At 38.2% G+C, this 17,829-nt stretch overlaps 1 protein-coding gene across 5 annotated transcripts in view; it reads left to right on the top strand.

Moving 5' to 3' along the window:
• Window positions 1-17,829, top strand: part of sptbn2 (spectrin, beta, non-erythrocytic 2) — a 77,900-nt gene that overhangs the window by 47,895 nt on the left and 12,176 nt on the right. For all 5 annotated transcript variants that reach the window (XM_039649888.2, XM_039649890.2, XM_039649889.2 and 2 more), the window contains 21 exons: window positions 2,081-2,232; window positions 2,345-2,518; window positions 4,250-4,341; window positions 5,496-5,576; window positions 6,400-6,515; window positions 6,736-6,848; window positions 6,971-7,158; window positions 8,171-8,288; window positions 8,370-8,528; window positions 8,613-8,915; window positions 9,219-9,372; window positions 9,459-9,853; window positions 9,937-10,041; window positions 10,172-10,330; window positions 13,196-13,407; window positions 13,502-13,639; window positions 14,647-14,866; window positions 14,974-15,327; window positions 15,755-15,937; window positions 16,127-16,329; window positions 17,201-17,291. In XM_039649888.2, the coding sequence (XP_039505822.2) occupies window positions 2,081-2,232; window positions 2,345-2,518; window positions 4,250-4,341; window positions 5,496-5,576; window positions 6,400-6,515; window positions 6,736-6,848; window positions 6,971-7,158; window positions 8,171-8,288; window positions 8,370-8,528; window positions 8,613-8,915; window positions 9,219-9,372; window positions 9,459-9,853; window positions 9,937-10,041; window positions 10,172-10,330; window positions 13,196-13,407; window positions 13,502-13,639; window positions 14,647-14,866; window positions 14,974-15,327; window positions 15,755-15,937; window positions 16,127-16,329; window positions 17,201-17,291 (3,710 nt within the window). The remainder of the gene's footprint in view (window positions 1-2,080; window positions 2,233-2,344; window positions 2,519-4,249; window positions 4,342-5,495; window positions 5,577-6,399; window positions 6,516-6,735; window positions 6,849-6,970; window positions 7,159-8,170; window positions 8,289-8,369; window positions 8,529-8,612; window positions 8,916-9,218; window positions 9,373-9,458; window positions 9,854-9,936; window positions 10,042-10,171; window positions 10,331-13,195; window positions 13,408-13,501; window positions 13,640-14,646; window positions 14,867-14,973; window positions 15,328-15,754; window positions 15,938-16,126; window positions 16,330-17,200; window positions 17,292-17,829) is intronic.

Here is a 17,829-nt window from a genome sequence, read left to right as displayed (position 1 = left end):
CTCGGACATTTTCAGCGCTGTACGGATATGGAGTAAGCAGTCAAGCTGAAAGAAGTTGCATGCGGCAGTGCAGGTGAATTCTTTTTTTTCTTTCTTTTTTTTTTTTTTTACCGCGGATAAGCAAATGTGCACGATATGATAATCATACATGTCAATATCGCGATAAACCGCCATACCGGTATACCGTTACAACCCTAATTTGAAGTAAAGAATACATGTTGTTAAATGAAAAAAATAGAAAACTTTAGCATTGGTGCTTTTTTACATACTCAAAATATGAGTGTGAAAAAGTCAACAAACTGAAAAATAAAATAAAAATGTAGGTAATATTATATTGTTTAAACTAGTTACATAAAATTGGTATCGAAAAAGTTATCGTTCAGGAACCGGTATCGAAGTCAAGGTATCGGTATCGAACATTTTGTTACGATACCCAGCCCCAACTACCAGGATAATTTGCCCTACTATGAATTTGTCTACCACCTAAATGACCTTGAAGCTGTTATATTAAGGTAAAATTCTTGCATAGTGTGCCTTTAAAAAACTAATTTCTAAAATTAGTTTTTACAAAAAAAAGTAGTTTGAATTCTGTGACCTGGGCATGTTTTTGTGAGGTTGTGAGGATGTGAGGTTGTGTGTGAGTGTGTGTGTCTGTCTGTCTGTCTGTCTGTCTGTCTGTAAAAGGAAGCTGAAGAAACTGTAGAAAAGAGTTTCATTGATGAAATTTCGACTGAGAAAGTGTGTTAAGATAAACACAATAAAAGACATGAGAATTTAATCTGGAATGAGAGACAGCCTTCAATGTTTTACCATCTACGAAATGTGTCTTATTCTGTAATGGGTTTCGTTTCAAACCATGACCAGGCCAGACCAGGCTTTTCAGATCTGATGTCCTTTACCAATCAACTCCCTTTTTAGCAGTTCAGCAGTCAATCGCTGTGTAGTTTTCAGCCATACATGTACAGGTGTTTTTGTGTTACAGTGTGATCCAATTCCCAGTTAAATGAAAAGCTCAGCCCTAATGGAAGGATGTGTGTGTGTGTGTGTGTGTGCGAGAGAAGATCTGTGACCAGATGGCTCTGAAGCTGACCTTGTGTTGCCTCTCACTGCTTTTGTGCTCTTGCATTATTTTGTGTGCTTGTTTTGAGCATTTACAGGGAGCGTGTTTGTTCAATGACTGAGGCGTTTTGTGCTCATGACATTTTTCTTATCAGCAATTAAATTACCATGGTTCATTTAAACTTGTTACAGGAATTATCTTGTCATATTAGCGTATAGAACACAACAAGCAGCTCTCGCTCAGTCTTTCTGTGAATATAGGTGTTAGTGAGGGGGAGCTTGTAGTTGTAGTAGTGTTTGTGATAAACAGCTTGTTGTTCCTCTGTAAAGGTCAATCAGATGACAGCAGTGGGTTGAGCCTCTTACTGACCAGCCCCATATGCTTTCACTCAAGTTCCTGTGACACTAATACTGGACTCTTAGTGGACACTTATCTGTCTGCAGTCATATCAAGCATTATTGTTTCTGGTCTCTTTCCATCTGTCTGGCGGTGTCATTTTTTAAAATTCAGATTAGGGCCAGAGAAACTCTGATTATAAAAATTAGGATGCTTTATCTCGTCACAGTACTGTGTCCGGTTGAGTCCCACCCCTTCCGTCACATAATTGGCTGGCTGTGAGTGAGGTCTGCTCTGACTAATGTGGGCAGCCATCAGTCAAGCTGTCAGCATGCTGCAGTAATTGAGTTGCTTTAATAGAGTTTAGAGTTACAGTCAGTCCTCGGCCTCTGCACGTCATTCTTGAATGTTCATTTTATGCACAGTTGTAAAATCCAGGTCCTGACATGGGTTGTTGCAGTAAAATTTATGGAGTCTTGTTTTTCTGCCTTTAAATTTGTGACCTAATGTTTTTTTCTTTTTAGAAATATGTGTATTTTTAAGATAATTTTTTGAAATGCATTCGCAGTCTATGTGGTTTATTATTGTTTCAAATTCTTGTGTGCAGAGGCTTTAGTGTACCAGAGTGAATGTTTTTTGAACAAGATAGACCTCCAAACCTCTTTTTTTCCTTATCTCTTCCAGATGAGAGAGAGGCAGTGCAAAAGAAAACTTTCACTAAATGGGTGAACTCTCACCTGGGCCGTGTGACCTGCAGAATCGGTGACCTCTACACTGACCTCCGCGATGGACGCATGCTTATCCGACTGCTGGAGGTTCTCTCCAGTGAACAACTGGTCAGCATCCATCCCTCCCTCCCTCACTAATAAACCTGTTTTTCTTGTCATATTCATCTGTCAGTTTCAAACACTTCAATTCATTAATTTAAATTCTCGTTCTCTCTCTCAGCCAAAGCCAACCAAGGGCCGAATGCGCATCCACTGTCTGGAGAACGTTGACAAGGCTCTGCAGTTCCTAAAAGAACAAAAGGTTCATCTGGAGAATATGGGTTCTCACGACATAGTCGACGGAAACCACCGCCTCACACTTGGACTCATCTGGACTATAATCCTCCGCTTCCAGGTAGGATGATGTGGCTTCGACTAGACTTAGGTGTGTGTCTAAGCCTGTGAGTCAGTTGATACAGCATCTCTCATTCGTCATTGATAAAAATGGGAACACCTGGTTTTAACTAAATTGGTTTAATGTCAATTTTTTTGGTGCACTAATTGTAGTTGTGTAGGGAATCTTGCATAATTAAGTCTAGTTCTGGCTTTGGAATTTGACTCAGACACACATTGAGCTAAAGAAAAATAAATTAATGTGTGATTATCTGTCATTATTGTGATCTTTTGTCGTCTTTTAACCCAGTTCGGTTCTTTTTGTTTGCCTTTCAAATGGCTTAATAGTTTTATGGCTTTGCCCTTTTTTATTTGCCTGAACTTCTTAATATTCTTTCTATTGAAATAAGCTAATTATCAAAGATCCAGACTGCATTGAATTGATCAAAAGTGACCGTAATGACTTTGATATTTTTACAAAAAAAAAGTAAAAAATAAATCCTTTTCTTTTAAACAGCCATTTCAGGAGTTTTCAGATGAGAAAGCCTTTGATTTTAGACAGTAGACGAAGTTGGTACAAACTGTAACTGATTACAGATGAAATGCGTTTGTCAAATTTTAAAGGCTGGTCAACAAGAACATCTAAGTTCTGCACCCCTGGGGATTTAAAAGCAGAATGACTTCCTAAATCAGGGTTTATACCCTGCGAATTTTCATTTGGCCCAAAAACATTGACCTTAGTCTTATCTTCATTTAGAAAGGATAGCAGAAGTGAATTTAACGCCACAGGGGTGTTTCTCTTGATTGAAATATATAATAATATATTTGAGTGTCATCTGCGTAGGAACCAGTAGGAAGCGATCATAGTTTGTGGCAATATTGCCGATAAGCTCAGTAAATTGCTGTATAAAATCCTAGACAGACAGGATCATTCCAGTCTAGGTGGAGATGTTAAGCTTCAAAGCTGGGGAAGGCCGTAACAGGGACAAACCTGCAGCGTGAGGAGAGAGAGTTATTTAAAATTGTTATAATCCCACCCCCGCATCCATTCGGAGAGGAGAGCTAAAAAATGTACAGTTTGTTGGAGCCAGTACTGAGAAGGGAGTTAAATCACCAACCTTTATCCAGGACGCTGTGATGAACGTAAAGTCCTAGTTATTTGAGGAGTAGAAGTCATCTAATAAAAGGTTTTATTCACCACAGATCAGGCGTTTATTAATGGCATCTTAGGTGGAGGAATAGTAACGTAAGGCCAACACTGGCATAGACTAGTCGCACAGCAGGTTACAGACACTGCAAACAAGCAGAGAAGAAACCACGAGAGCAACAGACAGCAAGCCAAACACACAGGCGCCATCTTGAAAACCATCCATGTATCGTATCAATCAAAAACTTAAGGCCATGAACACACAACAGCTAAATACAAAGTCACTGCTCTTCTGAGTGTCCTGTACTAAATCATGTTTAGTGCACATAGTGTTTTTGGTTATTTATGACAACTGCATTCTACAACTGAATTTACTTCCAATCATTCAGGTGGTGAATTCAGTATTTGTGTTAATTTCCCAGTAATGTATACAAAACTGAACTAAACAATAACTTACAGAACATAAACAAAGCAAAAAACAGCATCTATGTTGACAGGAGTCTACAAAAAAAAGTTAAAAACTCACCCAAACCTAAAATCTAAACTAAGAGGTAAAGATAAGAAGTTTACACAGTTAAATGTTTTACGTCTCATTTGTTTGAACAGATCCAAGACATTAGCGTTGAGACGGAGGACAACAAGGAGAAGAAATCTGCCAAAGATGCTCTGCTGCTGTGGTGTCAGATGAAGACTGCTGGGTAAGAGAGGAAGAGAAAGATGACTGAATGATGCTTCTGTTCTCTTGAACACACTAGTTCTGGTTCTGTACAGAGCATTTGAGCAGAGTGGAGTGGTGAGAATCTCAGCTACTCGCTCACAGAACTGTTCATCCCTCCGCTCCCCCGCTCAAAGCCAAATCAGACAGCTCTGCTCATTAGCGCTCAATGCAGTTTGATTTGTGCTCCACTCAAATCGCCCCCTGCTTGCTCCAAAAAAAGAAAAAAAATTAGCATGTATTTCACTAATTTCAACAACAACGTTTTCCAAATAGAAATGTTTTATTTCAAATTACAAATCAGGCCTGGCCTGTGTAAGAAGGAATATAGCCTAGACAAAAGTCCTGTAAATTAAATTGAATAAATGGAACTAATAAAATAAATATTACATAAACAAGAATATACATAAAAGTTTTAAAAGTAAATTAACTATTAGGCCAGAATTTTGATGATTGAACTTTTGCGCAAAGCGCACGATTGAAATTTAAATGATATTTGGCTTATATCCATTGTACACAAACTGCTGTAAAATTAAAGGAATAAATGGGCCTAATAATATAACTAAAAATATACAAAAATATACATAAAGTTTTAAAAGTTAACTAACTATTATACCAAAATTCTTATAACTGAACTTTTGCCCAGAGGATTACAAATTAAATTGGGTTTAAATAAAAAAATTTAAAAAAATGTTTTTCCTGATCTGCAGTTCTTTTGAGGTCACCTTCAAAAACACAAGTTTGGATGATATCTGAGGCTTCAGACTCATGCAGTGGTTTCTTGACAGCAGGCCAGAAGCGGAGAAAACCCTCTCTGTGCTCGCAGACCCGCTTGGGATGCTGAACACAATGTGGGCTACTTCAGCCAAGCGGGGAAAGACATGGAGTTTCTTTCCAAAATTATCTTCTTTTTGAACTCCATAATTGAGCCGAGTTTTGACTGAAAATAGTCTACTGTTCACGGTGCGAGACAGGCTTGACTACGCATACTTCAGACTCGTGGTGTGAGCGAAGCGAAATTGGAGTGGGAAATAGGCAGACGCTCGGTCCTTTCAAAAATGGCGCTCTCCGATCGCTCCCGCTCCACTCCAATCACATGCTCTGGTTGTGTACTAATGAAAGCTACTCTCCTTTCAGGTACCCGAATGTCAATGTCCACAACTTCACCACAAGCTGGAGAGACGGTCTAGCGTTCAATGCCATAGTACACAAACACAGGTATCGATCTCAGCTCAAACACACATACAAGTACACCGGTACAAGGCCTTTGGTCTCAAACACATGACAAGCTTTGGTATGACTGCAATTTCCACATAGTAGCATGTGCTCATGCTCTTCACGGCCCTTCATTCTTCAGCATGTTCCCGCATATACAGAGAGGTCTGCAGGTGCCTCCAATGGCATTCTGGAATTTTAGCTTTGTTTTGTAAAAGTGTGTATAGATGGAATACATCAATAAGTTGAAGGGATCATTTTACCATCAATTTGTGAATTCTGAGATGTGTAAAGATATGTTAGTTTTGTAAATCCAGCTTTTCACTTTTTTATTATGCTCATACATTTTTATGAAAATATATGTATTACATAAATAAAAACAATGCAAAATGGAAGCATATGCTCTCAAATGTTTGGTCCCAGCTGTATTTACTGTACATTGTATGATTTGTATATTTGAGGTGAGATTCCGCTTTTGTCTCCCTGTGAAATAATTTCATCATAAACTAACTGGGCCATGTAGGATCTCTTGCTGTATCAGTCCCACATCCCTTCATTTTAGCTCTCTTCCTCTCAACTGTCGCCTAGCAGCTTTTTTCATGCAGCATAACGTAAAAAAGGAAACGTTGAATTAAGTTGACCTAAATAAGGAGAGAAAATCCCTTACAGTGATGGAGTGCTTCCCTCTTTTGTTAGAGAAGTGTACTGCAGTGATCTGCAGTGATCATCTCTTCAAAAAGAAATGTCCTCTTGGCAAATAGTTTTACCACCTCAAAAGAACATTCCTGTTGATTTTCTTCTTTCTTTCTTTCTTTCTCATTTTTAGGTCAGACTTGATTGACTTTGATAATCTTAAGCGTTCTAATGCCCACTATAACCTGCAGAATGCCTTTAATGTGGCTGAGAAGGAGCTGGGTCTTACCAAGCTACTGGATCCAGAGGGTGAGATTCAGATATGTGCATAAATAGCAAATGCATGCATCATTTTTAACCAGATAGTAAAGACAGATCTACCCACAGACAGTCGTCAAAAAACAATATACTCTGAGATACGCACAGAACCTTTGGGTGGAAGGTGTCCAGACAGACCAAATCAAGAAACAATCTGTTGAATAAAAAGAATGCTAGCTAATGTATTTCTGTCATATCTCTTGGTCTCTAGATGTGAATGTTGATCAGCCTGATGAGAAGTCCATCATCACATATGTGGCCACATACTACCACTACTTCAGCAAGATGAAGGCGCTCGCTGTAGAGGGAAAAAGGATTGGCAAGGTACATGGAGAGCGAGAGAGAATTACACTCTGCCCTTATGTTAGCTATCTCCTGAAGTGTTTCTGTAAGTGTGGGTCATTAGTCTATAAAGTGAATAGAGGTGTATCCGACTGTTTCTGTAGGTGCTGGACTATGCTATCGAGGCAGATCAGCTGATAGAGAAATATGAGACTCTGGCATCAGAGCTGCTGCAGTGGATTGAACAAACCATCGTTACCCTTAATGACCGTCAACTCGCTAACTCACTCAGTGCGGTTCAGAACCAGCTACAGGCCTTCAATACCTACCGCACTGTGGAGAAACCACCTAAGTAAGTGATCAAGTGTAAAAGAGTGGTATCAAGGCAACATGAAATCAAGTTTGACCCTATTTGCTTTTCTAATGTATGTTCCTGTTCTTACTGATTAATTGGTTATTCAATAGCAGAAAATTATTTGTAATCTTCAGTTAAAATGAATTAACTTGCTCTTGCTCATTGGCAGATATTGTTTTTAAGCATGATCTCACTTTTTTTAAAATCAGAACACAAGACTGAATATCTTCCAAAAGTCATTTTGCTCTCAAAATATATTTATATTGTTTTCCAGTACAATTCTTAAAGGGATAGTTCATCCAAAATTGTGTTGTCATATACTCACCCTTAAGTTGTTCCAAACTTTTGCGAATTTCTTTGTATAAACACAAAAGAAGATATTTTGAAGAAAGGTTGGAAACCAAACAGTTGATGGGCCCCATTAACTTCCATAGTATTTTTTTCAATGGGCCTATCAATTGTTTGGTTACTGAACTTTCTTCAAAATATCTTTTTTGTATTTAGCAGAAGAATGTAAGTCATACAGGGTTGGATCAACTTGAGGGTGAGAAAATGACACCAGTTATTTTTTTTTTTTAAGAATAAATTCTTATTTTCTGGAGAAATGCAAGTTGAGATTGTTGATCAAAATTACATGGGATTGTTTAAAACAAGAAAAATCCTCCTTTTAATTAAGTTTATTTTCCTTACTATACCCATTTGGCAGATATTCTTTCTTGTTTTAGGGATAAACTTGATTGTTTGTTTTTTGTTTTGTTTTTTTGTTCAATCTGGCTGTATTGTGGTGTGTAAAACCAAGTTTTCACTATCCAATCAATTCCCAATAGATAAAATCAAGTTCTGTTCAACAATTTTTCTCACTGAATATCCTGTTTAACTCGTGTGTGTGTATATAAAGACAACAGTCACATTACAATAGAGTAAAAATAGCTCTATACTGGATTTTTATGTTGACTTTAAATGTTTAATACCTAAAATACATTCTTTATTATTGTATGCGTTTTGACAGGTTCACTGAAAAGGGAAATTTGGAAGTTTTGCTCTTCACCATTCAGAGTAAAATGAGAGCAAACAATCAGAAAGTCTACATGCCAAGAGAGGGAAAACTCATCTCTGACATCAACAAGGTATATACACATCAAATGTTATTGTATATCTGAATCTACACATATCTCATGGCCTGTTGTGTTTGCTGTTTGTCTGAGAAGGCGTGGGAGAGGCTAGAGAAAGCGGAACACGAGAGAGAGTTGGCACTGAGAAACGAGCTGATTCGTCAGGAGAAGCTGGAGATGTTGGCCGCACGCTTTGACCGCAAAGCAGCCATGAGAGAAACCTGGCTCAGCGAAAACCAGCGGCTAGTGTCACAGGTGAAGTACATTGACACTTAGAAGAAAATATTTATAGTATGATGTGAGATGATGACTAATATAAAACATTGTCTTCACCTTTAGGACAATTTTGGTGTTGAACTGGGCGCTGTGGAGGCAGCCACTCGCAAACATGAGGCCATCGAGACCGACATCCAGGCTTATGGTGAGCGCGTAGCAGCTGTAGAAGCTGTTGCTCGAGAACTGGAGGCGGAGGGATATCATGAAGTGCGGCGCGTACTGGCACGGAGGGATAACGTGCTCAGACTGTGGGAGTATCTGAAGGAACTACTTGCGGCACGGCGAGAGAGGTTGCTAGCACACAGAGACCTGCAACGCCTCCTACAGGAGATGAGCTACATCATGGACTGGATGGAAGACATGAAGGTATGGACTCATTCAGACTAAGGCTGCACAATTAATTGCTATGAAACCGCATGCGATATTGCGAAGGCTGCGATTTATTTATTGCGCAGTGGTCAGTGCAGTGCGGCTGATCGGTAGTAAATGCTGCTCCATCTGAACGCCAGAGGGCGCTCTCACACAGGCCAAATATGCCCCGCCGCAGAATTACGATCGCACATCATTCCAGGGAATCTCTATTGCTGTAGCTGAATAAACAGAAGATTGATTAATCATGACTAATGTCTTATTGATCAGTCCTTTTTATGTTTTTGTTTGTGTGTTTAGAGTCGCTTGCAATCCCAGGATAGTGGAAAACACCTCCATGATGTGGAGGACTTGTTGCAGAAACACACACTAGTGGAAGCTGATATATCAGCACAGGCAGAGAGAGTCAAAGCTGTGCAGGCTGCTGCAAAGAGATTTACTTCAAATGAACAGAGTGAGTATACGCCCCACACAAAAACAAACATGTGCTGGTCTTGAGCTCACAATTAAAACACAATTGATTCTCACCTCTCTCTTTAGGTTATAAGCCGTGTGACCCTGCGCTGGTTGAAGAGAAGGTGGACCTTCTGGGCCGAGCATATGGAGAATTGGGCCAGCTGGCAGCGGATCGACGAGTTCGACTAGATGACTCGCGCAGGCTGTGGCAGTTCCTGTGGGAGCTGGGAGAGGAGGCTGCCTGGATCCGGGAGCAGGAGCAGATCTTGTCTGGAGGAGATTATGGAAAGGACCTGAGCTCCGCTCTTCACTTCCTATCTAAACATGAGGCCTTCAGAGATGAGATGGCAGCCCGGTACGGTCCTCTGGGCAATAGCATTGCTGGTGGAGAAGCCCTGGTAAAGGAAGGTCACTCTGGAGCACCTGAGGTTACAGAGCGAATCAAGGACGTGAGAGCACAGTGGTCACACCTCGAGGAGGTACAGAAACAGAATGGCTCAAACTTTAATGTGGAATGTGTGTCTTTACACAGCACCGCATTTCACACACTGTCTTTCCACAGGCCTCAGAGTTGCGTGAGCAGAGGCTCAATGAGTCTGTGGCTTTCCATCAGTTCCAAACAGACGCCAATGACATGGAGGCCTGGATAATGGAAACACTAAGACAGGTAAAACAAACACAAAGGTTTTACTGGATATTTGTACAGATTTCAAAGGAATTCATCATGGTGTAGCCTTGCTGCTGAGTTTAGTCATCAGACTGAATCTTTTGTTATTCTCCTTTTGTTCTCTTTGTAGGTGTCTAGTCAAGAATTGGGCCATGATGAGTTTTCTACACAGACCCTAGCCAGAACGCAGAGAGAGGTGGAAGAAGAGATTCAAAGTCACCGATCACTCATCGACTCACTACATGAACAGGCCTCAATGCTGCCTGCAGCGTACACACACTCCCCACAGGTACACACAACACACACATTGACATGTGCCAGTATTCGGTAATGTGATAAATCGCATATGCACAATATTGTTATCGCAGGCACTTTAAAATACCGTGAAAAATAATAGATTCGAATTTAGACTTTTAGAAACTCACATTTTTCTTATTTTCCATCAACTGCATATATGCTGCGCAATACGCAAATCACGTTGTATCTGAAGGGCAACGTTGAACCCAGCGACCCGCGCCGCGCATTCCGCGTCCTGTCTGATAGGCGCTGTATGCAATTGACACTTTTCACACGCTCTCACGCTGAGAAAAATCGTGTAGCAAAGAGGACACTGACACCGACAGACTAGACAATGCAGGTTTCTTTTGATATGGAAAAAAAAATCAGCTCTTAGGTTCTGTCCATTGTGACAGATCGCTGCACCTCAGTTCAAGTAAACCGATCATCTGTTACTTTTTATTTAAAGAGACAGTACAACTTACCGAAAGGTATATGCCTCATCACATCACAGGTCAATAAAACTGCGGGACAACAGTTATGTCACAGATTGTTACATTTACCTCAGGAAAGCCATTTAATGACCAGCACATTAGTTGACTAGAAAAAATAGCGAGGAGTACTTTTTGCACTATATTACATATTTATTAGGGCTGGGTATTGACACAAATTTCACAATTCGATTCGATTTCGATTCACAAGCTTGCAATTCGATTCGATTCCGATTCGATTCAATATTGATTATTTTGGTATCAGTTGCAATAAATGTCAAATTTTCTCAAGGAAATCTCTTAGAAAATTTCTTAACTAATGCTGTAAACTATGGGAGTCTAGTTGTAGCCTACTAGGCTTCATTAGCCTAATATGAAGGTAATAATTAACTGTTTTGTAGCTATACAAACACTTAAATTGCACTTTTATTTATTTTTATAATAAGAAGATTATATGAAATATAAACATTTAAATGGTGGCTATCATACAAAACTTGCCAGATTTATTCAAATATGCATTAAATATTGAAGAACATTAAGATTATATGTAATATGGAGTATATATTTAGCAAAATGCTCCTCTCTAGAGTTATTTTTTCTAGCTGACTAATGAGTTTATGTGGGTTTTCTAAGGTTAATATATGACGATACATGACATTGATTACAAGCTGTTTAACTGAAGTCTTTCCATGGTTGAAACGCTGGTTGAGCGAATCAATGTGAAATAATACGGATTTCGATAAGTTGTACTCTATCTTTTAATACACTTTCAGATGCTCGTTCATGTTTATTTCGCGCTGTGACTGGTATTATTAAGCCGGAAGAGAGATCAGCGCTGCTGCTTCTCTTGAGCTGCGCCAGAGCGCTCTCATGCCACAGCGCCAAAACGTTATTTATGTTTTTGAATTTCTAAAGAAAATGGACATAATTTGAAAATTGAGACTTTGTTTCATATCAATAGTAACAAAGGACAAAGATTATTGCGATTTTTATTTTTTTTTGGATGCGCGCAGCCGCGATACAATGTTCCATTCATTCAAATGAAACAGGATGACTAATCGATTCTTGAGATTTAAGAAACGATATCGGTTCGTAAAAATGAGAATCGATTAATATCGAGAAATCGATATTTATTACCCAGCCCTAATATTTATTATATGTTTTACTTGTAATTACAATGAGAAATGCATTTCTTGAAAAAATTAACATGCAGACTGTAGCCTACCTATTACAGTATTTATCCAAATGAGTCAAAATTTAATTAAGATTGAAATCAAACCCAAGAATTGAATTGAATAATACAAACAAAAGCCTACCAGTCATTGTATCATGTAAACATTGTAAAATGTTGTCACTAAACTTAAGAAAATTCTGTTTAGTTCAATACCATATGTTTTGAAAATCACAATTACACATTGTGATTCAAGTTGTTGTTTTTTCAGATACCCACAATCCATCTGTTTCCCTTGAGCAATTAAAATACCGTGATAATACCGTACACCGTGATAAAAGCTCAATCAATTAACCGCAGCATGAAAATTTGATAATGGCACACACACACTGGAAAGAAACGATGCATTAACTACAGATTGATGATAAATATTTACTACGATTTATATATTTGAATCGATTGACACCCTATTAATACATTCAAAAAGGTAAAAAGTTTGGGGTCAGTGAAAGTTTTTTTTTTAAGGTCCCATGACATGGTTATTTTATAATTTTTCCTGGGTTGCCCTTATAATGTTAGTATGCTTTTTAGATTAAAAAAAAATAGTCGTCATATGACGTCATATGGAGGAGATTCAAGATCAGCTCGTCTGAGCTTTCATTTTCTCAAAGGCAGTCAAAGATAGCAATGGGACCTTTAAATAAATGATTTCTATTCAGCAAGAATGCATTCAATTGATCAAATGACATTACATTAAAGACATTTACAATGTTACAAATTAATTGTACTACAAATAGATTCTGTTCTTTTGAACTTTCTATTCATCAAAGAGTCTTGAAAAAAAGTATCATGGTTGTCCATAAAATATTAAGCAGCACAACTGTTTTCAACATTAACATTAATAAGAAATGTTTCTTGAGCGCCAAATCAGCATATTATAATGATTTCTGACAATTCAGTGTTGCATCACAGGAATAAATTACAATTTAAAATATATTAAATATATTAATATATTAAATATATTATATTAAAATTGAACTGTAATCCTATTTCACAGTTTTACTGTTTTTACTGTATTTTTATCAAATAAATGCAGCCTTGGTGAGTATGAGGCTTCTTTTAAAACATTTTTAAAAAATTGCTGAACCCAAACTTTTGAACAGTAGTGTTTGTTACTCATATTATTTATTTAAAAGTCTCTCTCGTTCTTGAACAGGTGGAGGGCCGTCTCCCAGCGATAGAACAGCGCTATGAAGAGTTAGAGAGTTTGTCTTCGTCATGGCGACAGGCCTTAGATGGGGCACTTGCGTTGTATCGCATGTTTAGTGAAGCTAGTGCCTGCCAGCTGTGGGTTGGAGAAAAAGAACAGTGGCTGCACAACATGGAGATTCCCACCAAACTAGAGGACCTGGAGGTGGTCCAGCAGAGGTTAGAACAAATACAATGATCCTTGTTTAAGTTTTAATTAATTAACTATGTTAATTATGTGTTATTAACTTAATTAATTATGTTTTGAATGAAGGTTTGAAACTCTGGAGCCAGAGATGAACACACTGGGCGCTCGCATTTCTGATGTCAATCAAGTGGCCCAACAGCTGCTTGGATCAGACAGCCGCAGCAAAGAGCAGATTGACCAAACGCAAAACCAACTCAATAACAGGTACAGTCACCAGCACAAAGAGCAGATTGACCACACCCAGAGTTATCTAATTATATAGTTGACAAAACTATAACAAAGGAAAGATAAACAGCACAGAGAACCAACTTAACACAGGCATACACACAGAAAATGTTCATAAAGGTCAGGGCTCGAATTTCAGCATGGGATTGCGGCTATTGCGCATAATTCTAATAATTCCTGCAGGTCTCCAATTTATAATGCGGGAAATTCCCGCAATCGTAATCCATACAGATTACAAAATCAAATCATTCTTTTAACAACTATCTGCCAGACGCAATTTCACAAACAGTGTGAGTGTCTTCTATCTCTTGTGTGTGTTGTGGCATGTGTTGGGCAAGGCAAGCATCAAGCACTGCAGCGATAATACACACTTGCGTTTATGAGTCAGGACATGACGGAATATTCACTTGCACGATCGGGCCAGCAGCGCATCGTGACTAAAATTTACCATTTGCATGCCTTTTTAAGTCTTATCAGTTTAAACATTCAAGCGATTTTAAACTAATCAGTGCTTGCATGCTCTCTGAGATGATTTTTTATGCGTACATTCGTAAAAAATCCACCTCAAAAACAGCTGGCCAGTAAGTTATTTTTTGCGGATTATATTGCTTTAACTCGCAAAATTTTAAATATCATATAAACATAGTCGTTTTTTTGTATAATGTATACACATTTTGTATTTTGTACTGTATAATTGTATAATGAATACAGGATCCGTGCATTAGCTCTTAAAGTGACTGCAGCCATGTGTGTCTGTCAAAACAACAAAAGATAGCTTTAAGTAAAAGGAATTGGGATTAATAGTCTATGTATTTAATTTATTCAGGACTAAAATACTACCCAGTGTTATTTTCCATTTGATTTACTTTTTTCAATAAACAATTTTAATCAAGATACCTTGTGTTGTGTAAATTCTTAACAAAAATATTACCCCATTGATAAGCAGAAATGGCCTCACACTTCTCCTTCTTCATCCTCCTCTGAAGGTGGTCTGATTTCCAGAGTCTGGCCAACCAGCGCAAACAAGCTCTGGAATCTGCTCTGAATATCCAGAACTATCATCTCGAGTGTAATGAGATCAAGAGCTGGATGAAGGAGAAGACCAAAGTCATTGAGTCCACACAGAGCCTTGGAAACGACCTGGCTGGGGTCATGGCCCTGCAGCGCAAGCTCACTGGTATGGAGAGAGACCTGGAGGCTATACAGGTAAAAATATATAAATAAAAAACACATCATTATATCTAAAACAACCAGACAGAAAATGTAGCTTTTATACTTTTTCTTTCTTGTTCTCTTCCCGTTGTCTTCCACAGGGTAAGTTGGATGATATGCGCTCTGAGGCCGAGAAGTTGGCATCTGAGCATCCTGAGCAGGAGGAGGAGATCAAGGGTCGACTGGCTGAAATCCAGGACGTGTGGGAGGAGCTTCGAGCCACCATGAAGCGGCGTGAGGAGTCTTTGGGCGAAGCCTCAAAGCTTCAGGGCTTCCTCAGAGATCTTGATGACTTCCAGGCCTGGCTGTCTCGTACACAGACCACCGTGGCATCAGAGGACACGCCCACCTCGCTGGCTGAAGCGGAGCGTCTGTTGGGACAACATGAGGCCATAAAGAATGAAGTAGATAATTACAGGGAAGATTATGAGAAGATGAGAGCTACTGGAGCTGAGGTCAGTTTGTAAAAAAAAAATCTGTGTTAGAAAGAGGACTCTTATGCTGACAAGGCTGTATTATTTGATCAGAATATAGTAAAGAAGTAGTATTGTCTAATTTTAATATATTTTAAATTGTAATTTATTCCTCTGATGGCAAAGCTGATTTTTTTCAGCATTACTCCAGTCTTCAGTGTCACACGTCCTTCAGAAAAAAATTCTTTAATGAATTGTTAACATTTAAAAATAAATTTAATAACACTATGAGTGATCAATTTAATTTATTCTTTATTAATACAATTTATTTATTTTACTTTAAAAAGAAAACAAAAACCTTTTTACCAGAAGCATACATTTTACTGAAATTTGACAAATAACTGAAAATAGTTGTTGTACAGATAAAGCAAATTATCTTTCTATCCATTTGTGATTTGTGTGTGTTTAGGTAACTCAGGGACAGACTGATGCCCAGTACATGTTCTTAGCCCAGCGACTACAAGCATTGGACACCGGCTGGCACGAGTTGAGAAGAATGTGGGAGAGCCGGCACTGTGTCCTTGCCCAGGCCTTCGATTTCCAAACCTTGCTACGAGATACAAAACAGGCAGAGGGCTTCCTCAATAGCCAGGTGTGTGTATGCTATACTGCTTGTATTTTTGGTATTATACAACTAAATACTGTACACTTAAAACATTCCATATCTTTCTAGGGGAAGACACAATTTTTTAGTTGAATAATCTGCAAATAAGGACTCCTGATTGGTGGGTGAAAACTTAATGAAAGCTAATAACCCTGTCTCTTTTCTCTTTGCCCACAGGAATATGTTCTGTCACACACAGAGATGCCCTCCAGCCTGCAAGGGGCTGTGGAGGCCATCAAGAAACACGAGGATTTCCTTACTACCATGGAAGCCAGTGAAGAAAAGATCAATGGTGTGGTCGAGTCTGGACGGAGACTTGTATCTGACGGCAACACTTATGCAGACAAGATCCAAGAGAAAACAGACTCCATTCAGGAGAGGTGAGCAGAAACTGAATAATTGAAAAGACATAATTAGAACATCAGTGTGACCAAAATCATCATGTCATGAGTATTTTTTATTAAGTAATTGAATCACTGTAATCATTGTTCAACAATGCCACAATATAGCTATTTCCCCATAAATTCAGCTTACATTTGTTATATAAATGTACACAGGTTTTGTGCCAGTAATATATATTTTTTAAATAAATGAACACTTATTCAGTAAGGAAGCATTCAATTGATCAAAAGTGACAGTAAAGAAATGTATAATGATACAAAAGATTTCGAATAAATGCAATGCTTTTGAACTTTTTATTCAATAAAGAATACTTTGAGTATTTGAATGAAAAAATATAAATAATAATATTTTTCCACAAAAATATTAAGCAGCACAACGGTTTTTAACATTGAGAGTAAAAAAAGTTTTCTGAGCAGCAAACATATCAGAGTGATTTATGAATGATAATGTGACAGTGAAGACTGGAGTAATGATGCTGAAAATACAGCTTTGCCATCACAGGAATAAATTATATTTTAAAACATATTAAAATAGAAAAGAGTTATTTTAGATTGTAATAATATTTCACAATGTCTTTTGTTTTATCTGTAATTTTTTATCAAATAAACACATCCTTTGTTAGCATAAGATACTTCTTTCAAAACAAATTTAAATATAGAGTGAATACTGCAATAAATATTTAAGAGTACTTAAGAAGCTGCGCTATATTGGAAATATATTATAGCTGTGCCGTATTAATCTGTATGGATCCTGGCAGTGGTGTGCGTTAACTTAAATACATGCCCATCCCTCAACAAACCCAGATAACATCATGTTTTTCATCTCATGTTCCTTCTCGATTTCCTTCAGACACCAGAAGAACAAACAAGCTGCAAATGAGCTGCTAGCTAAACTGAAGGATAACAGAGAGCTGCAGCACTTCCTTCAGGATGGACAAGAGGTAATAATTAAAAATACAGAGCAATTATTATAAGACAAAGTCCATTGAGAAAGATAACATTCATTTAAAATACACTAGGGAACCACAGCACATCCTACAGGATTAATCCAATAGTGCCAGGTTTAGGCTGTCGTGGGATTAATAATGTCACATTTACATGGTTCAAGTTACCCAATTCCAATTTTTTCCTCCCATGTGGCACAGATCGGATTTGACTCACAAACGTGTACGCAGGAAAAAAGCATGGATTCTGATATTCACAGATTGGTTTCAGGCCTCATTCATTTGTGGAAATGAATCTGAAATGAATCGGATGCGTGCATTTGCGTCTACCATGCATGCGGACAGATCGGATATTTTACTGTAAATGCAAGTCGTACATCATTGAAAAAAGTGACTTTTTAAAACTTTTCGTAGTAGCAGAGTACATGTCATTCGTTTGTGTTAAATAAGATGCGATCTGGTGCTGATATACTTCTGAAATCATCCTGAGTGCTTGCTGCCGCTGTTGTGGAGACATTATTCGTTCCAGTGAAAT

The sequence above is a fragment of the Pimephales promelas genome, chromosome 4, assembly GCF_988280905.1.
Source record: "Pimephales promelas chromosome 4, fPimPro1.hap1.1, whole genome shotgun sequence".
Lineage (NCBI taxonomy): Eukaryota > Metazoa > Chordata > Actinopteri > Cypriniformes > Leuciscidae > Pimephales > Pimephales promelas.
Note: the sequence above shows the minus strand (reverse complement) of the source record. Positions and strands in the feature narration are given on the sequence as shown.